Raw genomic sequence first — 22,459 nt, forward strand, 5'->3', positions numbered from 1 at the left:
TGATATGTCTGAGAGTAATTACTACTACCCCAACACAAGCATAGTCCTCAAAGATCGTGTTTCTTCAAACAACCTTCTGTACCATATTTGTTCAAGTTTAAAGATGATCAAATATCGACACAATAGTATTTGACTTAGATTCAAAAACACCCTTTAATCACTTTTTTCATTATAATCCAAAGATAATATTACATAATTTATCAAATTACAAATATACAAATGCAAGTATAAAGCACTACTTGGCTAAAAAGAGGATAGGACTGTGGAGGTGGGAGAATGCAGATTAACGTCATGTTAACGTCATAAATTAGAGCATAGCTAGTTTGCCTTAATAGTTTCATAGTTTGATAAGAATAAAAAGCAAATAAAATGGCATGTACACACTGAATTTTACAGTTTGTATTCAATCTCTGTGGGAAATCAGGTTACATTTTCAATGGTCAGAAAACAAATGTGAACAGTTATTATTCTTTTACCTGATTTTGAAGGTAATATTTACAGTTGATCCAGCAATGTAAGACTACACTGGAAATCATGTTTATTGAAGTAAGCATTAAACCTCCATGAGCTTATCTCCTTAAGTAAAGGGGAGCAATTAAATCCCCGGGGTAAACAGTAAAATAGGTATTCCTCTTAAAAGGTACAGCTGACTCCATTAGCAAACATTTGGTTTATGCACTTTTAGAAGGTAGTGAATAGCTTGGTGTCTCTTATGAATAAATACAGGAACTAGGCTAAACAGGGATATAGGCAAGCTGTGTTACAGTCACCAGACAAGGTACTGAACCACAAAGTGGCATTTCACAACTAATCCTTAGATAAGACAAGGATATGACTTTGCTATTATATACACAGTATCTACGTATAAGTATCAAGACGCTCAACATAGAATAAACAATTAAAGTGTCTGTGTTTTAATGATATATATGATTTGTTTGGATTGTTAGAAGCATGTATTAGACTGTAGTTTATTCCACACTGTATGTTTAGGACCACAGGAACAGAATGAACATTTGGTGTGATCACCTTAATTATGAAAGGAATTAAATTTTTTTAAATTACAAAGTTGGAAGTAAAAAAAGATATGTATTAGGAATGCAAATATTGAACTTGTCATTGATAGTCTTCCTGATATGACACCTGATAGTCTCTCAGGCTCTTTGTGATCAGTCCCAAATCTTGGGAAGGTTCTCCAAGATTCTTCGTCGATGAGATGGGTTAGACACACCCGCTGTACACAGTTCCTCCTCTGTAATACCACTGCAGGACAAAAGAATACAATTTTGGCAACGTATTTGTTCACAAAGCACCATTGGTGCGTATGGCACTTTTCCACTGTATGGTACGGTACGGCACGCTTTGGTGCTTTTCCACTGCATAGTACGGTACGGCTCGGTACGGCTCACTTTGTGGTGCTTTTCCACTCCATAGTACGGTACGGCTCGCTTCGGCTTGCTTTAAATGGTATCACCTCTGTTGAGGTTCCAAGCGTACCGTACCATACCTCTACTAAAATGTGACGTGAAAACACTGCAGATCACTGATTGGTCAGACAGAATCGTCACTACCATCAATGACAATCGTCATTGTATTTTGCGAGACATCAAACCCGCTAGATTTAAATAGCCAGTAACAGCTACCGCTGTAGCTCCTGCTTTAAAACTACTTGCTTGACTTGCTTGAAGAAAAAAGAAAGAAAAAAAACTTCCAAAAAAGAAATGGCTGAATTGTGGTCAGTGGACGAAGTCCAGACGTTCCTCTCGTTGGTTTCCGAGGAGCGGATAAACTATAACGATCAGTCTATAATCCCACCCACTTTGAAGCGGTACTAAGTGCAGTGGAAAACCGAGCTAAAGCGAACCGAACCGTACTGAGCCGTTCCGAGCCGTACCATGCAGTGGAAAAGCGCCATTAGAGTCATTAACGAAAGCACAAAGCAGTCAGAATAGAAGAAAATGAGGAAGGCAATCTGTTTAAAAAAATTCACCACATCAACATCAACCTTACCTGAAGTAATCAAGATCATCCCAACCGTTGCGGCTGAGGTCCAGCGTGTAACGCTGCAAACCAAGAGTACTGAGCAGCTCCCGCACTGTTTCTGGGGCTCCATGTAAGACTGACACCTGCAGACACACATTGGCTTTGTATTTATCAAAGCTAAACAAGAAATCTAATCCTAAAGTCCATATTTACATGGTTTACTGAACAACATGATCCATAGTTGAAAGCTACCCAGCTCACCTCTTTCTCCCAGCTGTAGTTTCTTTCATTAGCTAAACCATAATAATACCCATGATGCCTTTGCTCAGACGACATTTCATGAAATTGGTACTTTCTGTCTACTGGCTGAAAATCTACTTCACTTAGTGATTTAGCAATTTGGAGAGCTGTTAGTGAGTTGTCTCCTGAAGCTGTAGATGGCTGCTCATCCACCCAGGGTACAGAGGATTCGTGGACGGGAACCCTTGTGAACACATAGGGGTTTAGTTTTGGTCCATTTTGCATTGGCATGGGCCTGCCTTGATGCAACTTGTGATAGTCCTTTCTGACATTTTCTTTGAGTGGTGTCTGTATGTCCCGGGAAAAAACAGAATGGTTCATGTAGGAGTTTGTGAGTTTTTTGACTGACAATACTGGACCCTGTCTTATATTGATCTTATGGGACTCTAACTGTAAAGATGGATTTGTGGAAGTGGTGTGTCTTTGATTTGGGGATGTATTAGGAACATCTGGACCTGGGAAAAGCTGATAAGAGGACGCAGTCAACGACAGTTCATTTTGAGTCTCACAAGTTGGTTTATAGGGTACTAAGGAGCCAGGAATGTCAATCTCTGTAAAGTCGGATCTCCGAGCAGACCTTTTGCCATGGCTGTGACCTCCAGTCACTCTAGGGAGCTGTATCACGCTGTCATTTTCCCGTACTAATTGTGATTCTTTGCTGGATGAGGGAATTTCTTCGACTCTCTGCAACACAGGCAACCCCTCAAAGATGAAGTATGCAGGATTGGTGTAGCTGTTTGGAGCTGCCATATACAGGGCTGATGGTGCTCTATAGTGGGAACATGAAGTGTAAGTCATCCAATGGAAAAAGCTAGTGGAAGTGTGTGAATAAAAATGATTTACCATAGATGAAGTAAACAATATTAGCTTAGGGCTCATTTTTAACTCACTGGGTGGGGAATGCACAGGACGAAGGGCGAGACAAATGGTCCTTCGTCATTTCCTTCTCATCCTTCTCAATACAGAGCCACTCTGTAATGTGCAGAAGACATGGCTCGTGTCAAACGGTTTAAATTTTGTAGACATCTGTGGCAGAGCCACTGGACGTTTTGTGTGCATCACTTTAAGAGTCATATTTCAGTGAAGGTCAGGATGCATCTGGACAATATCAGGCAGCAGGGAGCCAAAAGAGGATGCCATGGAAGAAAAGTAAAAACAGATCCAGAGCAGAGGAGGAACTAAAGCAGGAAGAAATTTAAGGGGAAAAGGTGTCCAGGGCATATTTGAAGAAGTGATATTGTAAGGCCATGTGGTTAACCCACCATAAACCCTTTCCCGGATCTTTCGGCGGTCTGGTGGTACATAGACCCTGATTCGTCCTCGAATAGAGCCCATCTCCTCTCCTCTGTGAGTCAAGCATGTCTCAAATGGATCCGATGATTTCCCTGTTACCGAGCGAAGAGGCACACAGCACTCACCTGTAATGGCATAACTCCCATTACATTTTCAATCAATATGACCACAATGATTCAACAGCATTACGGAGTTCAACAAAGTGCCCTTAATTCACCATAAATAAGAGTATGTTTTATGTAGTTTGTTATGAGGTAATGGTTTCTAAAAACCAAACCACTGTTTCAGAGCCATTTACCGTATGACTCAAAGCCGTCACATGACTTCACAGACAACAGAAAGTGCTGATCCCGGAGATGCTCTAAATCTGAGAGAATTGGGTGGAACTGAGAAAAAGGAGAGGCAAAAGAGATATTTGATTTACCAACCAAAACTGTCAAATCCTTATTAATAGCTTCAAATGATCACACTAAGACAAATGATCTCTATCACAACCTTGGGTAACTGTTTGGAAGACCAGCCAAGTTTGAGAAACCCTGGCACCTCACAGCACTGTGAGTCATTCTCGGCAGAACGGCGAGAATCTAAACAGAAGGAGAAGCATAAAGTCACAAAAAAAGAACTGTCACAATTATCCCATGATCTCCTGACATTTCAAAAGGAAACAGACTAGCAACAAAGCATTGCATGATCACTAGCCTGATTGCACAAAAGATACCTTATACCTTCTAGACAGCGGGAGTGGAACTCGATGAAAAACTTGGCCTTGCTAGCTGTTTTCACTATGGCCTCAATCACCTCCAGCTCAATGCTGGCTCTCTCTGAACCTGAGTCTACATCCACAGAGATGGAAAAAAGGACTGTGACATGGTTATGACACTAAGTGATACAGTAAACAAATATTCAATAAAAAAAAAGAGTTGTACTATTTTGATAGCTGATGTGTATTTGTTAAAGGGATAGTTCACCTAAAAAAATAGAATTCTGTTATCATATTCACCTTCAAGTGTTACAAATGCCATAAGACTTCTGTTCATCTTCGAAACACAAATGTAGTTATTTTTAATCAAATGTGAGAGATTTTTGTCCCTCAATTGAAAGTCCATTACACTAAAACTTTGATGTGTCAAAAGGTTCATAAAGAGATTGTAAAAGAACAGATTTAATTTAGGCTTTTATTCAATAAACACTGATTAAAGAACATAGGCTACAACGAACACATCAAATATGGTAAATGAAAGCTAAAATGTGATTGCTTGATGTGTGAGAACCACTGAGGTTTGTTCTGAGCTCTCAGGTTTTAATAAAATATTTTTATTTGTGTTTATAATATGGTTTGAAATGGTATAAGGGTGAGTAACTAATGACAGAAGTTTACTTTTTGGGTCCACTAACCCTTGTTTTCTAAAAGCTTAAATGGATTTAGGGCTTTCTCATCGTTAAACGTGCTGTTAAAATGAACCAGCCTTGAATCCAGGATTGAAAAATATGTGTTTAGTGGTAAAGGGAAATGGTGGTTCCTTAATGAAATGCATGTTCAGCAACCCTTAATATAACTTGAGTTATGAAATGATCTAAAGGACAAAAACTTCATTATCAGAGACACAAGCTGAAAAGACTCCATACCTGTTCTGGGAAACTGGGATATTACACCGACTTCAAAAGTTGCAAAAACAGGAGAGTGATCACTAGTGAAGATGTCGTCTGTGCATCCTGATGAACAGAACCAAACAATCAGTTTTAAATATTTGTTTTATTACTACATACATTTGTTGCCAGTTATGCCAGGTACACACTAGCCCTGATTTGCATTCGCCAGCAGTTTTGTGGAAATCGCAGACCTGTGCGTGAAAGGAGGCAAGTCGGTGCTTATTCACACTGTTCTCATCGCTTAATGTATATTATCAAAGACGCAATCTGAGAGAAGTACCAATCCATTGCCGATGCCATTGAGATATTTAGCATGATAAATATCTGGACCTGTCTGCGACTCAGAGTCCTGCAGTGTGAAATGTATTTTGACTGGAAAATACATTGGCGACAACCTACAGCCAATACGAAAGCAAGATACTGGGCAAGGGAAAGTTGAGGGGCAGGAGTTTCATGTCAGTCATGTTTCATGTCTCGTCATGTGATCCCCTGTTTTAGTCATGTGATCCTGCCATGTGTTCCCTTGCTTTTTGTGTCATGTTCTGATTGGTTGATTGTCTGGATTATGTTCACAGGTGTTCCTTGTCTTGTCATTTAGCCTTGTGTATTTAAGCCCTCCTGTTTGTCTTGTTCCTTGTCAAATATTATTTCCTTGTAACCACTGTGGTAAGTGCCATGCCCATGCCCATGCCCATGCCCATGCCCATGCCCATGCCCATGCCCAATCATGTTTGTAAATAAACTGCACTTGGGTTCTCTAAAATCTTGCCTTCAGTGGACATTATTAGGCTACATAAACCAGCAACAGAACATCAGCAAGCATGGCTTCTGCAAGCAACCATTCCCTCTTTCCTATTCTCCTTTTTTCTTTTTGCAAATCAGTGTACAGACAACTTTTTATTGAAATGTTGTATAATGTATGACACACCTTTTGTCGATTCATTGTGTAATATAATTTACTCACAATAGCAACTGTGGTACTCCACACAGTTGTGTAGTGTGAGAAGAACAGCGACCACTTTGAAAATTGTGCAGTGTGAATCAGCCATTACTTCATTGGGTTTTCTGTTGGAGAGCTGGTCCTAATAGTATCCTAATCGTTTCTGAGATAAAGCTTAAGGGTGCTTTCACACTAACACTTTTGGTGCACACCCGTGTTTGATTGACGTCAGAACGTCACTTTAAGTGTGCACCAAGCACTAGGAAAATACAAGTATCAAATACCAATAACTATAAGATCAATCTACCTTTTTATGTAACTAACTTTAAAACAATTACGGCCAGTCTTGAAGAAAAAAATGGATGACTAACTTTTAAGACTAGTCTAATCAGTTTATTCAACTGGCCTCAGGACTCGATATTGGCAGATACTCAATATTAAAGGGGCATTCGGCAACTATTTCAACTTTATAAAACCGCTTAGAAATCATTTGGATGGTTTAATAACCTGTTCTGGTGAGAATGGAGACTTTCCTTGCTCCCCCCAGCGTTCCCAGGCGGAAAACCAACCTTGCAACATGGGGACTAACGTCCCAATAAGCTGGAAATAGGAAGTCTTGTGAAAAGCGAGAACGAGCGAAAAACACAAACTGCTTTACGGCAATTCGACATAAACACACACGCAGCCCTCAATGTGTATGATGTATTACCCACCTCGGTAGACATAGCTCCACACGATAAAGTTGGCCGGCTCCGATAATAACAAATGCACATGAGCAGCGGTAGAAAGGGGGAGGAGGGTGACGCAAGTGAGTTTTTTTACGACATTGTTGTGAAATATATGCCTCACAGCTGTAGGGGGAGCTCGTTGAGAAAACATGCGACCACAAAAGTGAAAATCAGCGAAGAAATAGCTAGAGTTGCCGAATGCCCCTTTAAATGACTTGGATCGGATCAGGGCCACAAAAAACTTGTTTGGGACATACCTAATCAGTTCTGCTCACCTTCAGTGACACAAGTGACATTATGTGCTGATGCTTTGAAAACAAACCAAAATATAAAAGTGTGATGAGCAAAGCTATGCATTTTCCACATTATCCTGCATCACTGTTACAAAGCAACAGGGGTAGCTGCTGCTTTGATGATGTAAAAGCAACGCGGTTCAGACCCAAATAATATAATCTGAACACAATTCGCATGGGGGAGGGGAGAGCAAACAAACTAGGGTTTGGACCAGGCATTCGAACCAAGTGTGAAAGCACCCTTACAAGTGGACGATGGTAAATGCAGGTGTAAACAGGATATAAAACGTTTCGAGCTTGTCCAATTTCGACCACTTCCAGAAGAACCGGAATGCTTTTGTTGTGTACAGTATTCACTCATGTGGTCAAATGCATTGAACAACCCCCACAAAAAATGTTTTTACTTTGTCGGCTGAAGATCCAAGTTTGGTGTGGAGATGAAAATCGTACCAAGCACAATGTTCTCTCACCATTCCTGATTTCTAACACACACTCACAGCGTTTGGTGTGGTCTTGCGGCTATCAGAGCAAAAATGATAGCTTCTGTTCTCCTTTTGTTTTTCACGTCGTCAAACTTATTTCATCCATTAGATCGAAAGATCTGAAAAAGCCCATATTTACCCACCCATAGATTGACCCTCCCCTCAAATAAATAAGGACATAAGTGGTTGTAAAGTGGGCAAAAGAGACAGATTAAAACACCAGGTGTAAACTGAAATGTCTCCCTCGTCCACCTGTGATCCCATCGATCAAAACGCATCTTCATATCAAGTGTTAGCAGGGCCTAAGATTTTAATAGGCATGCCAAAAACTCCTACCTATCGGTTCAAAGTCTATTCATTCAACTCTATCATCTCTGTTCTTATCAACACTTCCCCTTTTTATGCTTAATGCTACAATTGGTGTCTTAATGACACTTCAAGCATACAAACCATCCTCTGAATTGCACATCAAATTCCCATCACATAAAATCCTGCCATTAAAAAAGTTAATTAAAACACTAATGTGACGTAGTTATTAAATACTATGCATTTGGTCAGCGTTGGCTGTGATCATAAACACTGGCCTAATATATGTGTGAGGCTTTCACTGAGGAGGCTGAATTCACATAATTAGAGCAGACAGACAGACAGGATATGACTCTGATCATAGACCACAGACCTACAACCATACCCAAAGTAAATATTTGCTGTGCAGAGTAGCTACACACATCTCATTCCAAAATGCTACAAAAATAGCAGTCCAATGTTTTAAGTTGTCCCCTAAAGCTAAAGTGCAAACCAACAAAGGAGTTTGTCTAGCCACTTCATCTATTATTAATACATTGTAATGCACTAAAAAACTACAACACTTTATAGCTGCAGCTGCTACATTATTCCTATTTTATATGATTTGACAAACACTTGAGAATAAGAAGTGAAAGAAATGAAATATACCATATGAGGTACAGGTTATGTGAGACTCTGGGTAGGACTTCCACAGAACTCTGTCACACCATGAGGGCCCATTGACTTGCACCTAAAAAAAGTTTATATAGTTTTAAAAACTCAATTAATAACTAGAACATTAATTGTCACACATGATCATCCCAATCATATCACCGATTTTGATTCATAGGGCATTTAGAGTGTAAGTAGGATGTTTGATCAATTTCAGTATCAACTGAAGCAACAGAATAAATGAAGTAGAAAGTCTTACCCCACTGGACTTGTATTTCTGCCACAGATAACAGTCTCTTGAACCACGTTCATACCGATAGGTGGGGGGGAACAAAATCTTCTCCTCCTCTTAACAGAGAGAGAGAGCAAGAAACAAAATATCTGTTAATGCTTTTTTGGCCCACATGTTGCTGTGTAACCTTGTTGATTGATTTCATGTGTGTTGTCCATGGGAGTGGAAGAGCAGCCGCTGTTCTTACTAAAGTTAAAAAAGGCCTTTCTTCTGTGCCGCTCTCTAGTCAATTGGTCTGCACACATCAGCTCCTCAAATTCTCGCTTTGAAACATGCTTCAATATGTCCTGCAAAAGAGAGGCCTCGGTCAAGGACAGCTGACCTTCAATATATGATATAAGTGAGCACAAGTATTCACAGAACAACTAAGATGATTCAATGCTCTTAAACATTCCTTGAAGCAATGTTTAAATGGCTATAGATCACAGTTAATAAAAAGCATTGAGCTGGAATAAGTAAAGCTGAAGTGACTAATATCTACACAGAAATAAATCAGATGAAAGCTGTGTAACCAGTGCATCCAGGTCCAGGCGGTAGTTGAGGTCTCCACACCAAAAGAGATGATTGAAACGAAGGCTAATGTCAAAAGTGCTGAGCTGCTTTTCTCCAAGAGACAAAAGTCTGAGGATGTCTTGGAAGTTGTGGTTCCTCCTAAGAAAATAAAGAGGAACAATGCAAAATAGACACTCTCACTTAAGCTATCATTCAAAAGCTTGAGGTCAGTAATATTTTTTCAGTCTTTTTGAAAAAAGTCTCTTATGCTTACCAAGGCTAAATTAATTTGATCAAAACGACAATAAAACAGTAATATCGCTTAAAAAAAAACTTTTTTCTAGTATCAGGTGATCCTTCAGAAATTATTCTAATGTCCTGATTTGGTGCTTAAGAAAACATTTATTATTATTATTATCAATGTTCAAAACATTTTTTTATTCTTTGATGAACAGAATGTTCAAAAGAACAGCATTTATTTGAAATGGAAATCGTTGGTGACAATCTAAGTCTTTACTGTCACTTTTGATCAACCTAATGAGTCCTTGCTGAATAAAAGTATTCATTTCTTTTAAAAAAAAAGTCTAACAGAGCCCAAACTTTTAAAGAGGAGTGCACAAGACATAGTAAACACAATGTTATCCGTTGCATAAACTGCTTAGTCTTAAAAGTTAGTCAATCTAATATTTTTCTCCAAGATGGCCATTGGTTACATAAAAGTATAGATTGGTCAAATTTGATGCTAAAAAGTGAATATTTCTCCACAAGTTTGTGTTCTGAATGACCTTAATATCTAACAGGTTGTGATCCTTGTTTAGTGCATTATGCCCAGTTTTTTCCTCTGAAACCATTTACAAAGTCAGAAAGTGTATGACACCATAGTGTTTTAAAAACTCAGATTTCGAAAGTCTTATAGTGTATTCCATCCTGAATATGGACACAAAATCTAGGCTGTTATGTGGTCTGCAAGTTTTTTTTCTGTAGAAGTGGTCTGCCACCTGAAAAAGTTTGAGATCTATATATATATATATATATATATATATATATTAGTCACTAATATAAATACATGTGTGTGAATACCTGAGTGCTTTATCACTACCAGAAGTCAGATGGCAGTTCACAAAGCCCATTGATGTGCCGTTAAAGAAAAGAGAAACTCCTACTGCTCCCTTATTTCCTGTAACCAAGACAAAACAAATTATTCTCTTTATCAGATTTATTTATCACTTGGTTTATTTTTCTTGGCTACAAAATACAAAGGAGGTGAGAAAAGAGGGGAAAAGGAGAGTTAGATCATTAGTGAGTGTGTGTGTGTGTGTGTGTGTGTGTGTGTTTGTTTGTTTGTTTGTTTGTTTGTTTGTTTGTTTGTTTGTTTGTTTTAAAAAAGAAGATTTGTACCAAGGGTGTTCCCCAGGCCAGTTTTTACACTAGCGGTGTTTACTTGACTGATGCATCCTTCATGCTCTGGTTTTACAAACACAGCCAATCTGATATTCCAAAGGGACTGTACTGCCACCTACAGGAGGAAACACAAAACAAACTCACAATCTCCTCTCACTATTGTAACACTCAAATGTAATCTAATCAAAAGATTAATAGAGAAACACAGTGTTTTGGTCTATGAAGATTTAGATTTGTATAATGTTAGACCTGCTTGAAGTCGATGTTGGTTGCACTCCGAAGCGTGGCTCTGACGTGTTCAACCCACTCTCTCTCGCCCTGCGGGTTGTCCTGAGTGCCCACTGCATATATATCATGAGGCAGAGAGGCAATAGACTCATCTGGGGTGAGACCCAGACCACAGCAAGTAACCCAAGTCTGCATCGAAGCAGGTGGTGGAGTGTCCCCTACAACAATAAAATATGTTGTTGCAGGTGTTGAAGCTATAATATATTTTATGACTAATTATATATTGTATATTGATACCCATATTCCAGGTGCCCACAAACACAGAGATGACATCAAGCTCAGACTGTTGAGAGTGAGCAGCCTTCATAAGCTGCAGCAGTCGACAGAAGGCTTCGCGCTTCTGGTGAGGATACATCAGTACTTTAGATTTAGGACATTTAAAGGAACACGCCAACTTTTTGAGGACTTTATCTTATTCAGCGTATCCCCCAGAGTAAGATAAGTCCATACATACCTTTTTCATCTCTGTCCGTGCTGTAACTCTGTTTGACGCACCCACCGCTAGCCTAGCTTAGCACAAAGACTGGATGTAAATGGCTACAGCTAGCATACTAATCCCAATAAGTGACAAAATAACGCAAACATTTTCCTATTTACATGTTGTGATTTGAATAGTCACAGAGTGTACAAATCACAAGGTCATATGAGACACAGCCATTTTTAACCGTATAACTATATTCTCAGAAGGCGAAGCACTGCTACTTGGGGGAGTGATTGCCGCAGCACCATTGTTTCTTCCGTCAACAAAACCAACGTGACTAACTAGCTAGTAGCTGACGTGAATGGTGATCATGGCTGACTTTGAGGAATTGTCAGATGATTTTTACTTGGTATCAAACCAAGATCCAGAACCATATCGTTTTGAGCCAGAATACACAGACGAGGAGTTACAAACTTTGGTAGTTGATAGACAAGATAGTCATCTAAAAACATAATGGAACACTTACCGCAGCCGCAGCTGATCCACTTTGTCCCGTCTCTGCTATCGATGGGATGGCCGTATCCTTCAGCACAAGTTTCATGGTCCGTGTGGCAAATTCCATTTTTTCAAAATAGTCATCCTCAGGGAAATGTACTGAGCAAACACGATGGTCCTTGATGATCTCTTCAGGTGTGTTTGGATCGATATTCAGAGCAAGTAGCCATTGATTCATCAAGTCAGCGTTTTTGGTTGGAATTCTATGAATCATCATGGTATTACCTGGTCTCTCCTGTTTATTTGTCGCAGCTCTTTACAATACAGCAAACACCCATGATTGTAAACTATGCTTTTATTATCTAGTAATTGCAGACTCTATTACTCCAACTCTGAACGAACTCTCTGCTCCTCACCACGGTGCGTCTCAGGTGCTGCGGTAATCACTCCGCCCAAGTAGCAGTGCTTCACCTTCTGAGAATATAGTTCCCAGTATTTATACGGTTAAAAGATGGCTATGTCTCATATGACCTTGTTATTTGTACACTCTGTGACTATACAAATCACAACATGTAAATAGGAAAATGTTTGCAAATTTTGTCACTTATTGGGATTAGTATGCTAGCTGTAGCCATTTACATCCAGTCTTTGTGCTAAGCTAGGCTAGCGGTGGGTGCGTCAAACAGAGTTACAGTTCAACTAAATTCAAGTCTTGCCCCCTCACCTTTATGCTCTCAAACACCAGTTCTCTCGGTGGGCTGTGAAGACTGTCAACGACCATCTTCAGTTTGGCAGGGCCTTTCTGAAACTTTACCAACTGCTGGACTAAAACAAAAGCATTAGACGGCATTTACTAGCCTTGCATTATAATAATAGAGACTAAAGTAAGTAATGTTTTCTAAGCAAGGTTAACTCACTCCTGTTGTGTGTGACAGTTTCCAAACCAAATGAGCCAGACTTCTTGTCAAATAGCAGCACTCCTGCATCTATGTCTACCGACACTGTTTGCCTGCCATACCTGACCACCTTGACCTTGACATTCAAACACATGCACATAAATAAATGCACACACTTTCATAATTAAAATATTAGCACTTTGAGGAAGAAAATAGACATTGTGCTACCTGAAAGCTGTGGACGGGATTGGGTCGGGCATGCTTTTTGTTAGCTGTTACTGCCTCAGGAGGAGTGGCTGGTTGCAAAGATAAGTTGTGATTGGTTACAGCTTCTTGCAAAGCTTTGAGAACCTGAAAAAGACATGACATTGCTTCCATTATTACAAGAAATGCAGAAAGATGACATGTATGTGGTTTGTGTGTGCTTGTGCATTCTATTTTTATATTTCATATGTGTCTCTACCCTCTTCTCCAGAGAAGACAACAGGTTACAGAGGGTAGTGAGCTTGTGAAGTAGATTATCCATGTTTTCTTCAGGACTCGTTCCTGTATTCTAATGAAGAGAGAGTTGATGAGAAAACAGGAATATATGAGGAAAAGGTGGAGAAGCAGAGCATTAGACCCAAAACTCGCTTACTGGAAGAAACTGTTGTCTTTGCACTGCTATCTCATGCAGAAATCACCTATACACAAGTCTAGGGTGCTTTGGTTTGTGCATTATACTGCAATGCTGTTGCTAAGGTCTGCTGTGAGGTTGCAAAGGTGTTTTGGGTGGTTGCTATACAATTGTTTACTGGCAAAAGAGCTCAAGGTTCCATTCTATGATAATTTTCCGATCCCTAATGGGGTGTAAGGGACTGGTTCTCAACCAGGGAGCAGGAGCCCACCAGGGGGCTGCAGGATGACTTAAAATGATTTAAATGTATATATTTATAATAATAACACAATTGGTTAACATTTATCAATATATTAATATAATATAACTTAATTGAAATGCTAAAAACATACAATCAGGGTATACAGTAAACTATTGTCTTTCCTCAAAACACAAAATAAATTGTCATTAATTAATATAACACCCCCCGTTTCTGTTGATAAAAAAGTTTGAAAACAACAACTTTATCATAATTACAGCATAAATATCAGAGGAATTAATGAATACTGAATGAAAATCAATTAATATTGTGTAGGACGATGATGGACTTTCGAATAAAAAAAATGTCAAGAACCAAGGGATTTTTTCCACTGATTTAAACATCCACCAGTGAAAATATGTCAGTCAGATCATGCCCTATTCGCCCTAAACGATACATGCCCTAAACTAGACGGGACTAGTTTAACGGGACTAGAGGTAAAGTAATAATTACCAGAGCTTCTCTGTGATTTTAGTCCCGTCCGATTGTGCCATCTCAGTAATCATTACAGACAATGTCAGTAAAGATTACTTTGACTTTTACCTTCAGTAAAAAGGTCCAGAAAAATTACCTCAGGTAATACTAATCCCGTGCGAATAGACCCGCTGTAAAATATTTGTAAAAGTACATAAATATTTTGTCATGTCGTGTTTAAAAGTAGTTTTCCACATTTTTTCAAGTATGGAGACGCTTGAAAAAGCATTCAGTTGTGTTCTAGACACTGGGACAAGTCTGTGGCAAAACTCAAGTGTTCCCTTTCGAGAGCGGTAACTCAACATTGGGTAGCTACGCTGCAGGAACTCCTCCCTTCTCCACTTTTGTTGAAATCTTATGGGCTAACGCCAGCTTGGAACAACTGGCCAATTGTCGCGAAGTATGCAAATACTAACAGACTCGCAGGCAGTATAAAATGCATGGGCGCGACAATTGCATCAGAATCTCTTTCTTCACGCTGTCATTGTTTAAGTTGCAGGACTAGTTACCTTTTTCTTCCTCGCATCCGCATTTGCATCGCATTTCCAGGATTTGTGCAAACCCCACACCTACGAGTACTGCGCCGCCTGCCTGGACCTGGCCAACGGCGAGGCGGCCTTCTTGGACTCCACGTGCGTGCACTGCACTGACCTGCCGGTGCGCGCTCGAGAGGGTTTTTGCTATTAAGGAGGCCAAGCCCACCGCCGCCAGCGAGCCGCTGGTGGGCCCTCCTCCACCCAGAAACGACGATGACAACGAGGAAGCGTCTCCGGTTACTATCGTAACCTCGGTTCCCTGAGAGGCGGGAACGAGACATTGCATTAGCCGCCGTGCCGTGTTGGCTGTTCGATCAGCTGTGCAGCGTTCAGTCGTGAATCTGACGCAATTGTCGTGCCCATGCATTTTATACTGCCAGCGAGCCTGTCAGTATTTGCATACTTCACGACAATTGGCCAGCTGTTCCAAGCTGGCGTTAGCCCATAAGATTTCAACAAAAGTCAAGAAGGGAGGAGTTCCCGCAGCGTAGATAAGCAATGTCTCGTTCCCGCCTCTCAGGGAACCGAGGTTACGTTAGTAACCGGAGACGTTTTCCACATACCATTCAGATCAGAAAGAAGATCGAAACCACTTGTTAGAGGCACGAACCATCACAAGGATATGAGAGGATATGAGCACGAGGATATGCGAGGGAGGAGTTCCCGCAGCGTAGCTACGCAATGTCTCGTTCCCACCTCTCAGGGAACCAAGGTTACGATAGTAACCGGAGACGTTTTCCACATACTATTCAGATCAGAAAGAAGATCGAACGCACTTGTTAGAGGCACTTGTTAGAACATCTTTTAGCGTTTGGTAAGTGCCTATTACCAACACAATCCAATCGGAAGTTAATTACTACATCGTTCGACCGGACATTACTGTTTTATATATAGATATAGAGGTTATATGTGTTTGCGCACGTGATATCAGGAAGCAACGTAATTTGCAAATGATAACAGGAGGGTGATGGCGATGCGCAAATCGAGTTACCCCTCCCACTTCTGCTAGTTTTACTAATATGTCTTATCCCCTGCGAATTGGCCATTAATATTACAGACGTCCTGTGGTAAAATTACATTACCCAATCTACCCTTGTAAAGTTAATCCCGTCCGAATATATGGCTTTAGAAAGGTAATCGGAAACCTTTCCTCAACAAGCTGAATTATTTGAGCAATTATTTATGTCTTTAAGTACAAACGAAGAAGGACAAATTATACACAAAATTTTAATATTTAGAATCAGGGCTTAATTCAGATCTCTAATAAGTATGAGCAATAGTAATGGTGATGTTTATCTTTGCAAAGACCAGTAAAGATCCCATTTCTGAAGAACATGTAATAAAACTTTGAATATGTTGTTCTGGCTCCATATATCAGCCACACAGTGTGCAATCCTTTACAAAAATGTTGCTTGTGAAGCAAACTTATTAAACTAATGACATAAAGGATTGATTAAAATTAATAGTAGCTTACTATATTAGCCTTATGTATGTGTAAAAACAAAATGGGATGTACCTGCATTGTGGGAAAGGTGAGATGGCTGCTAGGATGATCAAACACTTTCGCCAAAGTCTCCAAACTGGACAGTGTCTGGTCAATCTCACTGTGATAAACAAATCAGGGATAACGTTTTGCCAGGGCATGTAAAAGTCATTATTCAAATGTTCTTCTTTCAAATAATTGCAACAGTGTGTGAAAGGACATGTGATGTTAGGGAGACAGCACCTATGCAGACTGTAACATGCACGGCTGAGGATACACTGAAAGTGTTGCAGTCCTGACGCGCCACCTTTCACATTCTCCAAGTCCTTACACACATTGCCATGCAGATACTCATCTAGTAATGGGATGATCTCGCAGCCTAAACTGCAGAGGTAAACATTGGTACAATGAGCTGTAAAAGTGGCAATAGTGTTCACACATTTCTTTACAAGCACAGACAGTGTTTTGTGATGTGATCCAAAAGTTTGATATTGATCCATAGGTCAGGTGTGAATGAATGTACCTGTTTGGGCGGAGCTCCTGAAGCCTCTGCAGAAGTAAATGAGGGGCTGCTGAACTGGAAGGTGGAGGGTAGCCTGCAGGGGACATTGCACGTGGTGGAGGGGTGGCAAATGTTGAACCTGGCTTCTCATCATCACCATCTTCAACGAGAAGACACTTGTATGTAAGCTTAAAATGTTGAATGTTGTGCCTGTGGGTAGAACTGTGTCACAGCAAAATATCACACAAAATATAATATACACTTTGCTAACAGGGCTGCAAGCGGTGGATCAAATGGTTGCAAATGCGACAAAAAATTTCAATGTTTGACAAAAGTTTAAATCTAGTCTTTTGTGTCAGTCCTGCCGTTTCATTATATATCAGCCGCGCACCACAGTATTTTCTGCTACAACAAACATAGCTTAAGCCATGATGTCTGATTCGCAAACAAATGACTCATTTGAACCGCGTCTTTATAATGAACCAATCAAAAAAGATTTACGTAGCAGCCTTGTGGTTTGAATTGGATTGTGAATCATTCACAGCTGCACTGTTACTGCGTTCACATCTGACTCTTTTTAAAATAGTGATTTTTCATTTATGTCCAATTCTAAATTATGAGCTTCTGAACAAACAACTTTATCAAAGATTCTTGTATTTGTCAATTTAAAAAAAAAAGTGTCTGGAGTCCACTATGCTTCCTATCCCGTCTTACCTGAGCTCTCATCGTTGGGCTCTGATTCACGCATAACAGGGTAAAGCAAAGGGGCCACCAGACCTTTGTGAGGGTGTTGATACCCCACAATTAAATCACCAAGAGTACGGAAACAATTCACCTGCACTCCCTGCGTTGTCTGAAATAAAAACACACACAACCCAACACATAAAAGCAAACAGATTCACAGATCAAATATACAGAAGGACAGCATGAGGATTTGAAATGTGCATTACAAAATTTCAACATTCTAACCTGATTAAGGGAGGTTTGAAAGGGATCAGTGGTGTAGTAAAAGATTGACAGGAATAATTGTATTATCAAAAGCAAGAAAACATTTGTGACAAATTGTATATGATCGTAGATCCCTTTTTTACTTTTTTGATCACAACCTTTTACATTTTATTTATATTTCAGAATTGGCAAACTTTTTTATTAAACTACAAATATTTGGAATTCTGACCGATCAGTAGGGTCCAATTCTCACTTTTAATAGTTGCTTATTAGCTTGCATATTATTAGGATATTGGTTACTATAAAGCACATATTAATGCCTTATTCTGCATGACCATATTCTACATCCCTCCTACCCAACTACCTTACTAACTATTAATAAGCAGTAATTAGGAGTTTATTGAGGCAAAAGTCATAGTTAATATGAGAATTGGACCCTGATCTAAAGTGTGACCAAAAAATTATTTGAGACTCTATATCCTGAGTAAACTAAAAAAGGAAGGCAGAAAATGCAGAATTGCTAGGTTTGCCACAACAAGAAGTTGGTCTAGGTAGGGTAACTCCCAAAACATTTAAGTTTTTCCGCTTTATGGACCAAAGATACAATTACATTATGATACTCTTATTCTAGCGTCTGCCAAACTCTACATACCACAAGCACCCACTGGCCAGCTACCCACTGTGCAAACAAGGGCACGTACACACACACACACACACACACACACACACACACACACACACACACACACACACACACACACACACACACACACATAAACCATCAGGCATCATGACAAAATAAAAATAACCAGCTCTTTGAATGGCTTTTTTTAGAAGCTTGTATTTTTAAGAGTATGGTCAATGAAGCCATTTTGGCAAAAACGTTCAATTATTTCCCCTAAAATCTCTATATAGCAGAATGTTTTCCTTCCTAGAGTGCAGCTCTTGAAAAGCGATTAAAAGGTATCAGACACTGGGAGGAAGAGAAAATTCAGAAAATGACTCTGTTTTACAATAGAAATACTTAAACAACACTTAAACAACTTAATATGACTTGTGTCTGTGTCATTGTATTAATTCTGTGCTTTAGGAAACCGGCATTTTAAAGTCACCTTTAAAAAACTTACGCTTTTGGAAGATTGTTTCTATATGAAATAGACCAACATGCCTTATCCGTGCAGTAAAGAATTAGTACCAAAAACCCACAATGCATCTAGCACTGCTGCATGCCCAGAAACATTTATGTCACACATATTTTAATCTCCACACAGACAGACAAACCCATTCCAGTCATTCTTCTCTGGATCTGAAGCATTGGGTGCTGGAGGAATCTGTGTGAAACATTTTATTGACAGCAATGCCACTGAGGTCATTTTGAAACCACGCTGCATGCTTCTAGGCAGCAGACAAGACTGCTTCTTTTTTTCTTCTGCTTCTTTAAGAAGTGAAAGTAACAATAAATGTCAAGCAATTTGAATGTGAAATTTAAAAAAAATTTAAAAGCTAATCCTGCCAGGATATGATTAGCAGACCCTTTGTCTTCTCACCTGCACAGCCAATAATCCATCTGCATCGGGGAGGATTCGGTATGTATGAACATGTCGCTGGAATCTATGTACAAAACAGACAGACTTTTGAATCAAAAACAATACAGTAAAATAAATATTCTTTGAGCCATAGTTCACCCAAAAATGAACATTCATGTGTATCAAAACTGTCTTCCTCCTATGGAGCACAAAAGGAAACATTAGGCAGGATGTTTGCTGCTCTCTACCAAATTGAAAGTGAATGGTAACCATGACTGTCAAGCTAGACTTTCAGTAATTAGCAACCTAAATGACAGTATATTTGTCACACAAAGCTATCAAATGGCTTCATAAGACTTTAAAATTAGTGCACAAGTTCTATGGACCACATTCACATTCATTCTTTAAAGCACTTCTTCATACAACTTTTCTCTTATCTTCTTAAGCTCTTATCTTCAGTAAAACTCTCTCAGAAACATCTTATCAAAGAAATATGTAAACTGTTCTATATCGTCATATATAAAGTTAATTAGCTTTAAATCAACATTTTCAATGACAATTAAATATCTTGTACTGATAGAGATTCAGCTATGGTACAGATCATGTGGTACACATAAATGGGTCATTGTGTGGCTTAATGAAACAAAGTGTGCACACTGGACATTGATATTTTCCGTGGTCACCATAGGATTATAAATCATTAAAGTAGGGTAAAACCTCATTAATACCATATGCAAGGCCACAGTAAAATAAAGTTCCACCTGTTAATGTGGTCACTGAGGTCATCAGTATGTCAAATCATACAAGATCATATTTCTATGCAAGATCATATATAAGAGGTTAGATAAACCACAATTTGTGCTCATTCACGTTTGGCCATAAAACCTGGAACACATATACAACCAAGCCCAATGAAGACACAATTAGAAACCTCATTGTTTCCAGGTAATCTAAAACAAGAGAAGAAAGCACAGAGAGGAAGTGGGCTTCGACTGTGTGATTAGATTATTTGCATGTGAACTGTTTCAGAGAGAAGAGATGAGGTAGAGAGCAAGGGAAAGAATGAACCAGAGTCAGACAACAAGCAAAAGGGAGAATAAATGAGAGAGAATGAAAGAAAGAAAGTAGGGAGAGCAGTTTAAGCTAGAGGGCTCAGCCTTCAGGAATGTGTCTGGCTGTGGGCTGCAGTAGAGAGAGAGAGCAGTGCGGTCACTGGAGCCTATTCCCTCCTACAGGGGCCAGAGACAGGAGGAAAACAGGGGAAAATGAGGCCTGAACAAAGCTGACCAAGTGGGGCCTAGAGGGGCTGATGTAGACTGAGTTCAATCTCCTGGTGCTCATATGCATTGAGATAGACAGCACTAAACAATCTGAAAGGTCTTGCCAAAACCTGATGGGGAAGGCAGACACATGGCTGTAAAATCCATCTCACAAGCACAGACTATAGAACAGGACTACAATAGCTCATTGACTTCTTGACAATACCTGGCAACTATTGCGATTTATATATGAAATTGTCAGTGTGCATCACCCGGAAGTGCTGTGGATAGACAGCTGGGTGTGGTGCCAAACTCATTCTCGTTCTAAAATCAGCTCAAAATATCAACCATGTCTGATATCCTCTGTCTGGATTGAATCATAGTCTGAAGCTTATAAAAATTGCCAATCACTATGTGATTTTCTCTCAACCTGCAATCTGCAAACTGACTCTGACTTTTGGCAACCAGTGTTGACTCATCAGACAGCAAATCTAGGCAAAAGTCGTGTAGTGTATTCCAGCATTAAGGTGTTGTACTTACAGCAGACACAATGCATAGGCTCCAGGCACTGATTCGCTGTCCCTCACCAAGAAGCTGCCATCTCTCCCAGCACGGGCCAGCAGCTCTTCAGCTTGCACACGGCTGATGTCCCGATGGTACCAAGTCGCTGCTGTCATGTTGCTTTCAAAAGAGTGTTCTAGCAGAGTGTCCTACAGTCTAATTTTCCAAAAACGTTTGAATCTGACCTGTTGAATACAAGTTTGGTGAAAGATCACATGCTGTTGCTGTTGATCTCCAGAGATGATAAAACCAGAGGTCCACACTGTCATCCCCTCTTCTTCAGAATTTGAGCATGCAAAGTCAGATTCAGCAACATTACAGCTTTAAAAAACCTTCTTGTTTACACTGTCTAATAAGTTTTCCCTCCCATGAGCATGTGCATTTCAAAGGCAGGATGCGTATTTGGCCAGAGGGCAGATCCAGGACCAGCCTCCTCCTCTCGTGAGTTGTTCTGACTCCACTTGTGAGAGCTCATGACATAGCGCCCATACACATGCTGCTCACCGCCTGACAAAAGCTCCCTATTGTTTGGCAGCGAACATCCTGTGTGTAAACACATCCAAGAAGAGGAACCAAGAGTAAAGAGAAAGCACCAGCTCCAGATCGTGCAGACATGAAAAAAGGCAGAGTAGTAGTACCACCACAAATTCAAATACTTTTGCACTCGGTTGGTTTTGCCTCATAAGGGCAAGGCAACACCCCTCTGAGAACTTCAGCTGATGTCTGCAAACTCCAGTAAAGGATAGTTAACTACAGCCAGAGATTGGCCAGCAAGCTTTAGGGTAAGATCCAGACCTGCACTCTATACGCAAAGATGATTGTGAAGGGAAAACCACGAGGGTCGTCACACAGACGTAAAATCGGAATCTATGGGCCCCCGGCAAATGGAAGGAAGTGCTTCACAGCTCCAGATGGCAGAGGAGCAAGAAAGAGCAGAAAAAAAGGAAAACACTAACCTGAATTCCTCTAAGTGACCTCACATCATTGGTGGTGCATGAACCTGAGCACAGCACTTTAGGAACTTTCAGTCTCTCTCGTTCTGTCTTTCTATCCTTCCCAGTGAATTTCAGAATAAGCCATCCCATCCCATTCACAATGTAACTAAATCATGGTCACATGCTTTGAATCGTTCTCTACAGTTCTCTCCCAGTCATATGCTCACAGCTTCCAATCATCTAGGTTACTGTGCTACTCTTCCAGTTGTTTTTCTCTCACTCCTTGTTGGCTTCCCAGCTCCCTCTCTTCCTCGAGCCTCTCTCTTCGTCTCCCTCTCTCTGTCCAGGAAGTGAAGAACACAAGCTCCACCATATGGATACGATCATCCCCCTTTCTCTGCGTCTCTTGTTTT

The 22,459-nt window shown here is 40.0% G+C and overlaps 1 protein-coding gene across 2 annotated transcripts; it reads right to left on the reverse strand.

Annotated features, from left to right (window-relative positions):
• Positions 1–134: 134 nt before the first annotated feature.
• inppl1b (inositol polyphosphate phosphatase-like 1b) lies at positions 135–22,459 on the reverse strand. 2 transcript variants are annotated; one of them, XM_077236238.1, is made up of 28 exons: positions 22,068–22,459; positions 21,091–21,296; positions 19,313–19,376; positions 17,532–17,670; positions 16,839–16,977; positions 16,559–16,699; positions 16,349–16,436; positions 13,372–13,461; positions 13,137–13,259; positions 12,930–13,044; positions 12,737–12,837; positions 11,334–11,436; positions 11,058–11,254; positions 10,806–10,923; positions 10,488–10,584; positions 9,428–9,566; positions 9,103–9,202; positions 8,883–8,971; positions 8,621–8,702; positions 5,200–5,286; positions 4,299–4,406; positions 4,069–4,157; positions 3,872–3,959; positions 3,543–3,698; positions 3,171–3,252; positions 2,242–3,049; positions 2,008–2,123; positions 135–1,260 (listed from the first exon to the last, which is right to left on the reverse strand). In XM_077236238.1, the coding sequence occupies exons 2-28, from the start codon at positions 21,225–21,227 to the stop codon at positions 1,167–1,169; spliced, it is 3,690 nt and encodes a 1,229-aa protein (XP_077092353.1). In that variant the 5' UTR covers positions 21,228–21,296; positions 22,068–22,459; the 3' UTR covers positions 135–1,166. The 2 variants fall into 2 exon arrangements, with proteins under 2 accessions (XP_077092353.1, XP_077092352.1); XM_077236237.1 differs by having other exon boundaries at positions 21,091–21,654; positions 22,068–22,391.

Source organism: Siphateles boraxobius, unplaced genomic scaffold (assembly GCF_051911475.1).
Source record: "Siphateles boraxobius isolate OS27281-9 unplaced genomic scaffold, OSU_SipBor_1 2, whole genome shotgun sequence".
Taxonomy (NCBI): Eukaryota; Metazoa; Chordata; class Actinopteri; order Cypriniformes; family Leuciscidae; genus Siphateles; species Siphateles boraxobius.

Excerpts from the sequence above, each read along its gene's own strand:
- inppl1b (XM_077236238.1), bottom strand. The coding sequence starts at position 21,227 with ATGACAGCAGCGACTTGGTACCATCGGGACATCAGCCGTGTGCAAGCT. Across the intron at positions 9,203-9,427 it reads GCCTGGACCTGGATGCACTG|GACATATTGAAGCATGTTTC; the intron begins GTTACACAGCTT and ends TCTCTTTTGCAG. Across the intron at positions 8,703-8,882 it reads AGAAATACAAGTCCAGTGGG|GTGCAAGTCAATGGGCCCTC; the intron begins GTAAGACTTTCT and ends AACTTTTTTTAG.